Source organism: Pseudorasbora parva, chromosome 21 (genome assembly GCF_024679245.1).
Source record: "Pseudorasbora parva isolate DD20220531a chromosome 21, ASM2467924v1, whole genome shotgun sequence".
NCBI lineage: Eukaryota > Metazoa > Chordata > Actinopteri > Cypriniformes > Gobionidae > Pseudorasbora > Pseudorasbora parva.
This window is the reverse complement of record NC_090192.1, coordinates 8,640,989-8,656,903: the sequence shown is the minus strand read 5'-3', so window position 1 is coordinate 8,656,903 and position 15,915 is coordinate 8,640,989. Positions and strand designations below refer to the sequence as shown.

At 39.5% G+C, this 15,915-nt stretch overlaps 1 protein-coding gene across 1 annotated transcript in view; it reads left to right on the top strand.

Annotated features, from left to right (window-relative positions):
• Positions 1–15,915, top strand: part of ank3b (ankyrin 3b) — a 160,738-nt gene that overhangs the window by 70,762 nt on the left and 74,061 nt on the right. Inside the window, exons 11-14 of the mRNA XM_067429868.1 lie at positions 1,125–1,322; positions 9,058–9,156; positions 10,623–10,721; positions 11,237–11,335. Of these exons, the coding sequence (XP_067285969.1) occupies positions 1,125–1,322; positions 9,058–9,156; positions 10,623–10,721; positions 11,237–11,335 (495 nt within the window). The remainder of the gene's footprint in view (positions 1–1,124; positions 1,323–9,057; positions 9,157–10,622; positions 10,722–11,236; positions 11,336–15,915) is intronic.

The following is a 15,915-nucleotide window of genomic DNA, read 5'->3' as shown; positions in this document are numbered from 1 at the left end:
AGATTCGACCCGTTATGAATCAGCATATCGATTCATGATTCGGATTGCCAAAATCACATGATTTCAAAAACTATTCTCGTCGCTTCATAAAATGATTGTAGAGCCACTGTAGCGAGATGGGCTTTTTAACGCCGTCTTTAGTGCCTTTTATGGGTCTTGAGAGAGGAAATGACATTGGTGTCAATGGAGGCCTTTCTAAACCATCAGCCATCAGCCACCATTTCAACAAAAATATCTTCATTTGTGTTCTGAAGATGAACGGAGGTCTTAAGGGTGTCGAATGACATTAGGGTGAGTAATTATTGACAGAATTTTGATTTTTGGGTGAACTAACCCTTTAACAGCTCTTTGTGTTGGTAAGTTCACCAGTTATGAAACAAACTCAATTCTATAAAGCAGCTCTACACAAGACAATAGTGTCATTATTCAGCTCAAGTCAGTTCAGTGTTGATTCATTTCAGTTCAATAATAGTGCAAAGTTCAATTTATTTATAAGCAGCTCTACAAAACACAGTAGTTTCATTATCCAGCTCAATCAATTCAAGCTTTGTTCTCATCTAATGTGGAGTGTAGTGCGGATAAATTGCCTTTTAAACCCTAATTTTTTAACTACCTTTTTTATGTTGCAGAAAAGGTCATATGAGTTTGGAATGATGTGACGGCGAGTAAATTACATCATTTTTGAACTATTACTTTAAGCATATGCAGATGTGACATTGTCATTTTTTCTTTTATTTTCCATTGCATCACTGAACACTTTCCTGGAATCTGAAAGCAAAGCAAAGCATGGTCACATACTTCTCGGCAAATTAGATAATATCCCAGCCTATTAATGTCACAATGGAGAGATTGTTTTAGTACAAATAGTGACGTATAAAAAGCCTCTCACTGTTATTTTACCCCAGATGTCCTTTTTGAGGGGGGGATTATGGCTCTATTAGATTTTAAAAGTTTACTTTTTCTTCTCTGAATTCTTAGAAAGATAAAAGACTGTTTTAGATTTGATCCATCTGTGATTTCCTGCAAGATAACAAATAAAAAAATAAAGAATAGAGAAGTGAAAGATGTTCAGTTAGTTCAGTTAAATTTCTTCATAATCTAAATTGGTGTGTGTGTTTCAACAGAACGGCCTGTCGCCGCTGCACATGGCCACACAAGGAGATCATCTGAACTGTGTTCAGCTCTTGCTTCATCATGACGTGCCCGTGGACGATGTCACCAACGATTACCTGACGGCCCTGCACGTCGCTGCACACTGCGGACATTACAAAGTTGCCAAGGTCCTTGTGGACAAGAGGGCCAATCCTAATGCCAAAGCGCTGGTAGGTCTTGCGCTAACATATAGGTCCTGTTCCCAGCTCTTCTGCTAAAAATAACTTTGACCCACTTTATATTAGGTGGCCTTAACTACTATGTACTAACGTTTTAATTAATCATTTGATACAATGCACTTATTTTGTACATACATGTGTTTACATTGTACTTACATTTTTAAAAACCTGCATGTAATTACATCTGTAATTCATTTCTGTAGTAACATTTGTAATTACACAGTTGGCACTTCCCACACCAAACCCTACCCTTAAACTGACCCACACCACCACACCTGTCCCTAACTCTACCCGTATCTCACCTCAATATCAGCAAAAGTGCTTTGCAATACAATTTGAACACAGTAAACACATTGTACTTATTTTTTGATGTAAGTACATAGTACTTAAGGCCACCTAATATAAAGTGGGGCCAATAAGTTATTTCTTCCTTAATTCTTCATGCTCCAATCTGCAACTCTTCCGTATTGTCCTACTCCCAACTGTAAACATTTTTTGTTTTAGTCCCATTCCAGTGTCATATGCTATTTTTCCCATTCCCACACACAATGCTTCTGTCCTCACTTTGTTGTATTTGTCCCAGCTGGCAAAAGAAAGGCTTCCCTCCTGTATACACACTCAGCAATTCCAAACTTGTCCCAAGCCATGGTTCAAGTGGCCCAATTACGATTTTTCCCTCTCATGTGGTACATATTGGATATGACATGTGAAAACCCATGTATTGCGTTATCCTCAGATCGGCTTTAGGCCTCACTCATATGTGGTAATAAATCCGTTATGATCCGGATAAGTGTATTTGCGTCTGCCATGTAAGCGGACAAATCGGATATTCCCCAGTAAATGTGAAAAAGGGGGCGGAGGCGAATGACGTCAACTCAGGTGGAAATGAACTGCGATCAAGGGCTCTCCGCCTTACAAGAGAAATGTTTTGATGACCACTTTACAGATGTGTGGAAAAGTGCAGAAAGCAAAACAATGAATAATCATTTTTGCCTGCATCCATTGCATATCGTGCCGTTTTACTTCCTTTTCTGAGTTAGAACGTCTTGGGCTGTTTCGCCAGCGTCTAGTGTAAATGCAAATATCAGATAAGGGTCACTTTTACAAGATGATGTTAGCAGGTCATAAAAAAAATCGGATGTAATCACCAAATTTGGAATTATGCATCAAGACCTGCAGTGTAAATGCGGCCTAAGTTGCTTGGGGTCCTGCAGTCTTTTTTATCTTTTTGACCCTGTCAAGTAAACCATAATAAGCCACATTTCTACAATTTCTAGCATTCACAAAAGAGCTTAGATCGGCCTCAAAAAATCAAGCTCAACCCTATCCGAGCCCGTGCACGTTGTGTCTGAGCCCAGTCCGGCCCGGAACATAAACTGTAATTATGAGACCAAGCCCGATTTAAACCCGTCCATTTTTAAATACGTGGGTTTTCTGATGAGAATGAGCCTGTAATAAGCGAAGCGGACCGGTGTGACTCAGCTCAATAATCCGCAGGTGCGCTCTCATGTACCGCTCACCGCTAAAACGATGTTCGCTCAAATCCAGCTCAGACATGACATTTATCTGTAGCTTTAAACAATGTTTTTGTTTTCATATTTATGTTTAAATATTAGGCTATAATATTATTTTTAAATGTCATCTGATTATGATAAGTGCAAAGATGCGAGTGGGTCAGAAATTATTTTGGTGGTTATATTTTGTTTAGGCAAGGCAAGGCAAGGCAAGGCAAGTTTATTTGTATAGCACATTTCATACCCAATGGCAATTCAAAGTGCTTTACATAGAAATTAATTAAAATAGTGGTAACAAATGCATGAGAAAAAAAAGAATACCATATGGACGAATAAAGAATTAAAAACAAGCATAGTTAAAACAGTCGTAAAGATATAGTAATTAAAATAATAATAATAATAAAAAATAAAAAAAAAATAAAAATAAAAAAGTTTACAGCCTACATACATGTACCATCTTAATTAGAACACCTCTCATTCATTTCTTTCTCAAACACGTTCATAACATCCATTTTAATCACTATTCCCTGATTTTTACTCAGGAACCTTCTTGTTAAAACCCTTACTCACTCATCATACCCTCCACAGATTTACACATACTCAAACCTTATTGTCAAACTTACTATTTCCATCAAACCCAGTTTTCACTCGTCATATTCAACTCAAAAGAACATATAAAATAAACAATAACCAGAGATAAGAACAAAGGTAAACTAAAATAATTATAAAAAGAATAAAGAGATAAGATAGGGTGCAATCAGTCGGACGTACAGTGGCACAGTGCTCATTCAGTAAACGCACAGCTGAACAGATGTGTTTTGAGTCTGGATTTGAATGTGGCTACTGTTGGAGCACATCTGATCTGTTCAGGAAGCTGGTTCCAACTACGGCTGGCATAATAGCTAAAAGCAGACTCTCCTTGCTTTGAGTGAACTCTTGGTATTTCTAACTGACTTGATCCTGCTGATCTGAGTGATCTGTTGGGTTTGTATTTAATCAGCATATCTGCGATGTATTGGGGTCCTAGCTCATTGAGTGATTTATAAACAAGTAATAGTACTTTAAAATCTATCCTAAATGTAACTGGAAGCCAGTGTAAAGACCTGAGGACTGGTGTGATATGGTCATATTTTCTGGTTCTGCTCACAATCCTGGCAGCAGCGTTCTGTATGAGCTGCAGCTGTCTAATGGTCTTTTTAGGAAGGCCAGTGAGAAGGCCGTTACAATAGTCCACCCTACTGGTGATGAAAGCATGAACGAGTTTCTCTAAGTCTTGCCTGGAGACAAAACATCTAATCCTTGCAATATTTTTCAGATGATAGTATGCTGATTTAGTTATTGCTTTGACATGACTACTGAAACTCAGGTCGGACTGTAAAATCACTCCAAGATTCCTGACTTGATTTTTTGTTATCAGGCCTTTAGCCTCAAGATATGCGTTCACCTTGAGAATTTCATCTTTGTTTCCAAATGTAGTGATTTCGGTTTTGTCTTTGTTTAACTGAAGATAGTTTTGGCACATCCAGTTGTTAACTTCATCAATGCATTTGCACAGGGAGTCAATGGGGCTGTAGTCATTAGGTGATAGTGCTAAGTAGAGCTGGGTTTCATCAGCATAGCTGTGGTAAGCAATATTGTTCTTTTTCATTATTTGGCTCAGTGGCAGCATATACAGGTTAAACAGGAGAGGTGCTAGAATTGACCCTTGTGGGACTCCGCATGTCATGGACGTCCACTCAGACTTATGGTCTCCTATACTCACATAATAACCTCTCCCTTCTAAGTATGATCTGAACCATTTGAGGACCATTCCAGAAAGCCCAACCCAGTTTTCCAGCCTGTCTAGAAGTATGTTGTGGTCAACAGTATCGAATGCGGCACTGAGATCCAGTTGTACCAGAATTGATGTTTTGCCTGTATCAGTGTTTAAGCGAATATCATTTATAATCTTTATGAGCGCTGTCTCTGTACTGTGATGTGGACGGAAACCAGATTGAAAATTGTCAAAGTATCCATTTGAGTGTAAGAATTTGTTCAACTGATTGAAAACAACTTTTTCAATGATTTTGCCTATGAAGGGGAGATTTGAGATTGGTCTGTAGTTGCTCAGTATGGAGTTATCCAGATTTCTCTTTTTCAGAAGAGGCTTAACTATTGCAGTTTTAAGGGCGGTTGGAAAAGTCCCATAGAGGAGTGAGGAGTTTACCACTTCTAGGAGATCTGCTTCTAAACAGTTAAACACACTTTTGAAGAAAGAAGTGGGGAGTGTGTCTAGGGCACAGGTTGATGTTTTAAGATGCTGTACTGTGTCTTCTAAAATTTTGCAGTCAATAGCATCGAAATCTGACATGGTAATTTTCCGAGGGTTTGGTATGATCTGACTGACCCCAGAGCAACTAGAGGATGTGCTGATCGCCTTTCTGATATTATTGATTTTCTCTGAGAAGTAGGAAGCAAACTCACTGCATTTACTGTCTGAGAGCATTTCACTAGGAGTCTGACTCGGGGGGTTTGTTAGTCTCTCGACACTAGCAAAAAGAGTGCGCGTGTTGTTTATGTTTCTGTTTATAATATTTGAGAAGAAGGTCTGTCTAGCTTTGCCTAGTTCAACATTGAAAGCATGAAGGGTGTCTTTATAGATGTTATAATGGACTACAAGTTTTGTCTTCCGCCACATGCGTTCAGATTTTCTGCATTGTCTTTTCATTATTTGAACTGCTGTTGAGTTTCTCCAAGGTGCTTTTTGTTTGGTACTCTTTTTCCTGACTTTTAGAGGAGCAATATCATCAATTACACTCTTAACTTTTGAGTTAAAGGAGTCAAGGAGAAAATCAACAGAGTCTGCAGATATGCTTGGTGTTAGAGATAAAGCCTTCATAAACAGCACATTAGTGTTCTCATTTAAGCATCTCTTTTTGACAGAGACAGATCTAGCTTCAATGGCAGGAGAGATTGATATATCAAAGAAAATACAGAAATGATCAGACAGTGCCACATCCTTAATAACAATTGATGAAATGTTTAGACCCTTACTGATAAGTAAATCTAGAGTGTGTCCACGATTGTGTGTGGGTCCATTTACATGCTGTGTCAAATCAAAAGTGTTAAGAACAGTCATGAGCTCTTTTGTTTTACTGGATTCAATATTGTCTATGTGAATGTTAAAATCCCCAGCAATAGCAAAACAGTCAAACTCTGAGGAAATTATTGATAACAGTTCTGTAAAGTCCTCAGTGAAGCCTGCAGAGTATTTCGGAGGCCTATAAATAATGATAAGCAGGATGCGTGGAGAACCTTTTAACACAATACCCAGATATTCTAGAGACAAATAGTCACCAAATGATACTTGCTTACATTGATAGAAATCTTTAAAAAGAGCAGCAACACCCCCACCTCTCCTAACAGATCTGCAAACACTCATAAAAGTAAAGTTAGGAGGGGCTGCTTCATTTAGGACTGTTGCACTACAGTTTTCTTCTAGCCACGTTTCATTTAGAAGCAGAAAGTCTAGGTTGTTAGTGGTTATTAAGTCATTGACTAGAAATGATTTGTTCTTAAGTGAACGGATGTTTAAAAGCGCTAACTTAACAGTAATAATTTTTTTCTCCACATTAATCCTATTTTGGCAGGTAACAGGCAGCAGATTATATTGGTTTGTTAAACGGCCTGACAAGGCCTTAGACTTTTTTTCACGTAACAGAACAGAGATAGAGAAAGAGGCAGGCACACTGGGTTCCCCCTTGTTTTGTAAACATTTGATAAAGTTACTGTTATCATAGCGGGGACCCAAAACACATCACTGAGAGCTGGAATCAGTTGTTTTTGGTTCACCTACAACAGATGGAGGCGGGTGTGGGCCCTGACGTTGTGACCGAAGAAATCTCACAGGAGGAGGGCGAGGACGAGCTGGGCCCACAGGCTTTGGTGTTTGTGGGGCTCCACGATTTTTGGTCGATATTTGGGGGCTCATAGCGATCGAGTGTGATAGTCTGATTCCAGCATGAACCAAGTCCTCCATTTTCTCTGAGAAGCTCAGATGCGGGGATGCTGGAGAGAGGAATGACATGTCCGGTGAGAGGGGCTGTTTCTCTGGTGTTTAATATTAAGTTTGGTTTTGCAGTAGGCCTTTCTTTAAAGTGAATTTCGTTTTGTATAAATTGTATCTTAATTTTAATAAAGGTTTCTTCAGCCAAATGCCGGGATTTAATAAATAAGAAGCAAATAGCAGACTATAATCGTGACATGAAGTCGATGCATGTGATCGCTTTCATTGCTCATGAACTGGAGTGTGTCTCATAAATAAACTGAAACTCAGCAGGCTACTTGCATCACAGACATGAGAAATATGTCTATAGAAAGCATGAAATGTCCTCTTTTAAATGAAACGATTCGAAACGAAAAGATTTAGTTAAGAAAAGTGCAATGTTCACGCGAGCAGCTCATGACAAGCGTTTCTGTTCAGAATGCTGCGCTCCATCACTGCATGTGCTGTTTAACGAGTTTAACGCACATTTTTTGACCAATCCTCACTTGTGCAACTTTGTAGCTTATACATTTGTTTCTTAATTGTAGTATTAGTTCTTACTTTGCTAAAAATATATATTATTTCTGATTTTGCCACAGCTTTGCCCACCCAATTAGGCTAATAAAATAATTATTACAAACTCAAACACAAACGCTTGATATTAAGGAATTAAGAATAGTGCCTGGAAATCTCAGCCTGACTTGACCCGTGGATCGGTTTGGGTCAAGTTTGGGCTCGGGCAGTGAATCTTAACTCTAATTCACAACCAAAAACCCACTTATTTAGTGACATTGTTGATTTTATGGTCTAAAAACAAAATGACAGCGCTGCGGATGGCTTCTGTAACCCGAACGAAGCTCATTGATGGACGTGTTCTTGCTCTCGCTCTAGTTTATGTGCGCACACACTCATCAGGTAAAAGTGCTCATACAGGCGCCTTTTTGATGTTACACAGGGCCGTACACGAAAAAAAGTTCAGAGTATATTTGGCAAAGAAATACTCTGTCATACGTCCATCTTGTTGTTTGAAATGTTGGCCATGTTGAGCATTAGAATCCAACTCTTCAACAGTGTAAATAAGTCAGAATGCATGAAATGGCATTAGACATCCTCTTTAATAGGGCCTGAACCTCATCATCGATCCATTGGTCTTATTTTTAAACTCCATTGTTGATTCGAATCTTACTGGGTGCACTGCATACTTTTAAAATGGTTTTTGAAATAGAAATATGCTGCGTGATCTCAACCAATCAGCATGTTCTGCACACAAGTCCCACCCCTGAAAGTTCCTGAACATTGAAAAACTGCTACCTCGTGAGCAGGGACTTTTTTACCCTGAACTTAATTTAGACCCTGGTCCCTGTGGTCTTAACACACTAGTACCAACTCAAAGTTCTTAGTTCCATCGGAAAGTTCCTGTGGTGGAAACACGGCTATAGTCTCCCATTGCCAGACTTTTGGCTATCAGCATAAGATCTGGTCTACATTGCTGTTTATTCGGACTAAAAACCCTCCACCTAAACAGGAGCAGACCATCTGAATGACATGTAAAGCTTCCAACAGGTTTTGTTGTTATGTGCCATTTATGGCTGGGTTTATCTAGAAGAATGTTATTCCACAATAATAGACTGTTGCGGAAAAAAAAAAACTGTGCCAATCAGATTAAAAGTTTTTTCCAGTTTTGTTTGCAATATGCATCAGATGTTGTTGTAGTCCAAACATAATCTACTTAAATATGGTCACTAAGGTGAAAAAAATAGTTTGCTAGTCCTGTGAAATCCCAGAATTGAGATTGGGACTGTGAACTCCCCCTTGGGCTTCCAACTTAGATGGTAGCCTTCGCATTTTATATGTGAGCATGACATTTAACAAGTTTTGTTTCTGAACAGCACCATGGCGATCTGTAAAAAGCCTCTCTTGGCAAAGAGTGCAGTGCATACTGTCATGCTCTGAAGTAATGGTTACAGAACGGGCGTGTCGCTGCAGTTTATGAGGAAAAAAGGAAGAGAGAAAGAAAACTGTAGAAAGACGAGTCTGCCAAGCATTGAGCAGCAGGAGCCACGTGTTTTCATTCGTCTGGAAACAAAGCTTTGTGAACTCTTCCGTCATCTGGTTATGGACAAAAAGCAACCATATTTTCATTAATAAACTGGAGTAAAACTCAACGGAATCTCCTTTTCTTCTGTAGAATGGTTTTACACCACTTCACATAGCTTGTAAGAAGAACAGGATTAAAGTGATGGAGCTGCTGCTGAAACACGGAGCGTCCATTCAGGCTGTGACTGAGGTGAGTGAGACAGAAACTGGATTTTTTTTATTTTCTTAATATCTACATTTGCAGAGCTTGCTTATGCAGTTTGATCTCCTTTAATCAACAGTTCAACAAACACCAATCAACTCTGAATGTAAGAAATATTGCATATTGCATATATAGACATATTGCATATGTCTTTGCAAGAAATCTTGGTTATCTATGGAAACCAGGGTCGTAGCAGCCATTGTAATTGGAGGGACATTTGTCTCCCTCATACTTCAGGACATAAATCTTTATTTTAAAGCTTTTATTTTGATTGCATATGGTGTGAAGTACAATGAATTTAAGACCATTTGGTTGAATTGTAAGGCGAGCAGGTAGTTAGGGGTAATCCTACCCTGGCTACTGACCATTTACCTGCATTTTAGCAAATGAGCAAAATATAAACAATGTGTCACCTGATTAATATTCATGAGCCAAATATAAAGTGTCTCTCCTACTTTTTTATTGTTCCTACATCGCTAATGAAAACGCTATATTGTGAAATACATTTACCAAACCTGTTTGCACCTTAGAGACTATTTTTATTTCATTAAAAAATCTCTATTTTCTCATAGTGACTTATATTTGCTAATTGTGACTTTATATTATGCATTTGCAACTTTATTCCGCATAAATGCAAATTCACAGTCCGACATTGCGATTTCACTTTATATCTTTTGCAATGTGACTTTATATAGCAAAATTGCGACTTTTTTTTCTTTTTCTTTTGTTTCTTATAATTGCAATGTTAAAACTCACAATTTAAATTAGAATTTAAAATGCAACAGTGTTTTCATGTTGTTACTTTATATATTGCACGGTTGCTTTAAATCTTGCCGGTTTAAATTTGTTTCTAATAATTGTGACTATTTTGCAACTTTATAACCCTTATGAGTCACAAATACAAAGAATAGTTTGCAATTTTGTGTTTTTTGCTTTTTTGTGGTTATTTTTGTGTTATATCAAGCAACATTACTATATATGCAATTGCAAGTTTATTTCTTATAAATGCAAATTTATATCTCACAGTGAAACTAAAAACCCACAATGTCACTTTATATTTGCAATATGACATTATATGTAAATTTGTGACTAAGTGTGCAAACGTCACAATGCGACTATCACGCAGTGTTATTTAAAATCTCGCATTGGCAATGTGGCTTTAAATCTTGCAGTTGCAATAATTGTGACACTTTCTTATACAATAATTATGACTTTATATCTCACATTTGCAACTTTATCTTTCAGCATTTGCAACTTTATTTCTCACAGTGTGAAATATTTTTTTGTTGTTTTAATCTTACTTTAATCTGTGGTAGAAACAAGCTTCCATGCACAGCAGTCACGCATTTGATGTGAAATCTTCTCTTGTGCAGCATGCGTTTTGCAATGAGGTAATATTTGCTTTAGCATGCGGTTCCCATCACCTCAAAGCTGCATTTTTCTGTCTCTGGCAGTCTGGACTCACTCCGATTCATGTGGCCGCTTTTATGGGCCATGAAAATATTGTGACTCAGTTGACAAATCACGGAGCGTCTCCTAACACAATGAATGTGGTGAGTACAACCTTCCCCGACCCAACCAGCACCAAACAAACAGTTTTACAAGTTTCCTTTTGACAATGGAAAAAAAGAGTAAAACAAACCTTTTTAGCGAAGCCCCAGAGGCCAGCCATGTTCCTCTCTGGAACGTGTCATTGCTTGCCACATTGGTTTGGTCTCCCGTTTCATAAAGCCATTTAGGGTAATAACAGCCTCTGTCCATGTGCTTAAACATACGTCTGACCACAGGTTGGAGCTCCTCACTCTACTGTAATTAGAGTACAGTCAGACTGTAATCAGGCTCGACTGTTCCCCATCAGACAGACGGTGGGCCAACAGCAAGTCACTGTTACCGTAGAAACATGCTTTAGGCTTTGTTGGGGTGCAGCTCATTGAGACAGTGAAAACAAAGAGAGCAAGACAGGGGCCTGGTCTGATGAAAAGGCTGTGTACACACACACACACACAAAGGCTTGCTGCCGAAACACAGTAGTACCTTTTTCCGTAAGCTTCCTCTGTGTGTGTTTTAGAGGGGAGAGACGGCGCTCCATATGGCTGCCAGGGCTGGACAGGCAAACGTGGTGAAATTCCTGGTGGCGAATGGAGCAGATGTGGACGCTAAAGCCAAGGTGAGTGGGAGATCTAAGTCTGGGTATGCTGCTTTATTAGCTGTGTTTGCAAAGAGCTACTGTTGCTCAACCTAATCTGGGTGTCCACCAAAGTGTTTTTAGCCTGATGAAAATGCCAGCGGCCCAGCGCTCTTCTGAAAACGCATTGCTCCGGCGCAGCGTTGTTGTTGTTTTAAGTTGAGACGCTATATGTGCTGATACAGAATATCCACGGAACTCTTACTAGTATCTGATTTCACTAATAGTATGTTTCTGAATATAAAATGTCTACATAATTGCTCTGGCACTAGTTTTGAATGAACGGGTGTGCTTGTTGTTGTCATTTGTTATTGGTGTACAAGCAGAATGTGATGATTGGTTGGAGTGGTATTTGTCCCGCCCCTGCTACACTGTGATTGGATGGCTGGGTAAAAAGTGAAGGTGATGAGCGTTGTGTAAAGAATTTTCAACACTTTGCGACTGGTAAAAAAAAACAGCAAGTGTTCAGCATGACATAGATGCTCGGCAAATCGTCACGCTTCTGCCACTTTTTAAAACGTGGCGTTCACATTGAAAACAATTGAAAAATATGCAAGCCTCAGGCTTTGGTGGACACCTTCTTAAAGGGGGGGGTGAAACACTCAGTTTCAGTCAATCTCATGTCAATCTTGAGTACCTATAGAGTAGTATTGCATCCTTCATATCTCCAAAAAGTCTTTAGTTTTATTATATTTATAAAAGAAATATGGGCTGTACCGAGTCTTTCCGGAAAAAACCAAGCGCCTGGAGGCGTATCGTGTGGGCGGAGCTAAAGAATGACGAATGCGCAAAGCGGTTACGTCCTCAAGCGTCGAGAAACCCTTGCTATCGATCTCAGCTAATAGATATGATCCAGAATCTAATTCAGAGGCTGAAATAGAAACAGCAACAGCAGGACGTCCGTCTCTGTGGTATGTACTGTATTTAGTGGCCTGTCAACATTTGTGTGTCTTTACTCGCCGTTTATGAGGACCTAGGGCTGGGCGATATGGAGCAAAAAATATATCTCGATATATTTTGCTATATCTCGATATACGATATATATCTCGATATCTTTACAGGAAAAATAACCCCCTAAAAACTACAGCAAAAACAAATATGCCAAATACCACAAATTCTTTTCTTTTTTTATTGAAGTGCAAAGAGGTAGTCAGTTCATGTAGGAACAAAGTGCTTTTGCGACATTTAAAAAAAAACTCCCTGATTACATAAATAATAATAATTTAACTGTAAAAGAAAATAAATAATATTGCCTTCTTTTCATTTATTTCATGCTTTCAAAAGATGAATCAAAGACTCCCTTTTTTACACTTAACAGTAAAACAGTAAGCATTTTGCAGAAAGATGGGGGCATGACTGAGATATAAATAAACTGATTTTGTCATAACCCCATTTCCTGTTAAATTTTTATCAAAATTCAAACAGTGATGTTTGTCATGAGTTTGACCAAATTCAAACTCATCATGCGGATCATGTAGGCTTCACATGAGCTGAATTTCACTTCTTTTCCAGTTACAGAACGAAATATGAATGTCAGAAGGTAGGCTATATGATAATTTGATACAGTACAACTGACAGAAGAGCACTATGTCTCAGGACACCCGGGATGTCGCGTTTTTCCCTCTTGGTTAAAACATGAATAGACCTATTCATCATAATCCCGTGATAAAGCTGACAAAATAATCATAGTAATGATATTGCAATACTTTTTAAATGTTTTCAAATGATATGCGATCATTTTGACATTTTAACCGAAAACCATGCGATCAGTTAGACACAAATCATAAACTGGCATGATTGCGACTGAGAGTGCGTCTCGCACCAATAGTGTCATCACCTGACTGTGGGTGGAACGTGCGATTTGAACTATGATGAACATTAATATTTCTTTATAATTTTTAGCAAGCAGTTGTGTTAGAAGGAAAACATGGTCTCTTAACTGAGTCCTGAACAACGCGCGCGCTTGTCAACATGATAACTAATCCTCACCTGGTTGCGGACGCCGCTGTGTGCACTGAGACGACACGCGAGGGGAGGGGGAACAAAAACAATGAGGCGGGAGGCGCGCGAGCGGGAGCGAGCACAGCTCAGGGAAGGCAAACAAGCAAAGTGGCGGAATCAGAATTAAATATAAACAATATATCGATATATACGATATGTCCAAATCCATATCGAGTTGAAAAAATATCTCGATATATTTTAAATATCGAGATATCGCCCACCCCTATGAGGACCTGATTCGGTTTATGGACTATTGTATGGGACTATACCTTAGCAGTAGCAAGCAAAACGGTTTTGCACCTCAGACTAGTGTAACGTTATACATAGAACAGCAATGAAGTCCGTTAGCTCATTTGAATGACGAAGCACGCGATCGTGTCGTTTACTCACGTAACGATAAGCAACAGCACAGACATTTGAAGCAGTTTTACTCACCGGCTGCTTCCAAAGCAGGACCGAACTTTTATCGCTGGGACCACTCCGTCAAAAACACACTTCTTGGAGTGTGGAGATCCACTTTGCGATGCGATGTTGTGAAGCTTCCTGTCATTTCTGCGTTCAAATCGGTTCAAATGCAGCGCTGCCTTCCCGGAATGCTGTGCTGAAGCGTTGAAGTCGCTTGATGTCAAAGTGGAGGAATAAAGTGGAGCGCGGCGCGGACTATAACCGACATTAGTGTTCACGGACGACTGGATCTGCAGCTGAGAGAGTGTTTACGGCGTGCATTTCCTCTCTCGCTCTAGTCACACGCGCGCACCCTACCGGGAGAAGAGCCCGTACGGCCCATACAAGGACCTTCCGATCTATTAACGTCAAGTCGAGCCATACTCGAAAAAAAACTCTCCGAAACTTGTTGGAAACCGGAAGGAGTATTTTTAACACAGAAATACTCCATCAAACGTCCAACATTAGTTTTTGAAACATTGTCTATGTTTAGGATGGGAATCCAAGTCTTTAACAGTGTAAAAAGATCAGTATGCATGAAACAGCATTTCACCCCCCCTTTAAGGGTTAGTGATTAGAACAAAGCCCTAGCCCATAGTGTTAAATTCACATTACCCCTTAATTCGGAAGACGGATCCAAAAATCTGCTTGAAACATAGCAACACAGCTAAAAGTATTCCTCATATGATGGACCTTATTGTCTTTTAATATAGTATACTTCTACATGTTGCCGCCTTCTCAAGCTCCCTTACGAGCTATGTTTGGCATGTTTGAGCGCGACACATGTAAGGACATGGTTGCTTTATTTTGAAATTCCGCTAGGTACTACTAATGTCACAGAAACAAAATACTTCACCTGTAAGCACTAAGTTCCATGCAATCGAGTGTGAGCGGCTGCAACGTGAACATTTGTTAAAACAAAAACAAAACAGGAGAGAGATCCAACCAAAGTCCTGGTAACTATTAGCCTGACGTGGTCATACTCAATTCTAGTCAGTCAATATGAGTCTAAAACTGCTCCATTGGGCTGTGATTACGGGGCGTGTTTCAACCGAACCAGGAAAGACCTCAATTGGATTTCTATGTCCGCGGGTTGAAGCGACTATTATAAAATATATAGACCCATGCGTGTGAATTTTAGCAGGCAACCCCCCCCCCCCCCCCCCCAAAACACCATTTCTCTGGAAGATTTCCAAGAGGAGATTACTCCTCTATGGATCGAGGCCAGACCGAACCGCCCGACCTAAAAATGTTGTGGCCAGAGCTAAGTTCGGATGGCATCCAGGCTAGATAACTATATCCCTAGGAGAAATCACAATACCTGAGTCCTGTATCAACAACCTGCCATCGCTAATGGTCATAGTACATTTGGCTTACATTTCTACTTGCTCACAAATTTTACATGCAAATAATGCATAGCCATGCCATGGCGGGCCAGACTAAACACTTACCCGTAGCTTACCTTGTGTGGCTGATGTCTGTTCTAAACAACTCGGAGTTGGCTGTTTTTTTAATTGAAGATGTTGGTACTATCATCATAATCCTAATTATCTGTTAGTTCACATTCAAACAACAAAAGGGTTATGGCGTCCTGTTATGTCAAGATGTGATTTTTTCTTAAATGTGTCATAAATGAAAGTTTAGCCATTTTTTGTAACAAAAAAGGGCACTGCTAGTATGGCCTATAACACTTTCATGGGAAACATGGGAAAATTAATGGAAAAAATACTTTCGGGACGGGGACTGTACCCTGGCGAATACCCACAATCCCCTAGCAAGTGCATAACGAAATATTAAATCCACTCAGAACACCTTAGCAACCACATACCAAAATCCAGAACACATCAGCAATAGCCTGGATGCCAGCCAAACTCACAAAATTTTTAGGTCGGGCAGTTCGGTCTGGCCTCGCTCCATAGAGGAGTAATTATCCCCGAACAGAAACTGTTCAGACCAATGAAATCATCAGGGCGGGCTTTAGACGGTGGCAAGGTTGCCTGCTAAAATTCGCACTCATGGGTCTTTATCACATAATAGTCGCTTCAACCCGTGGACATAGAAAACAACCCGCAGGGGAAAAAACGCGGACTTGGCAACACAGTGCAGTTGAACTCTGT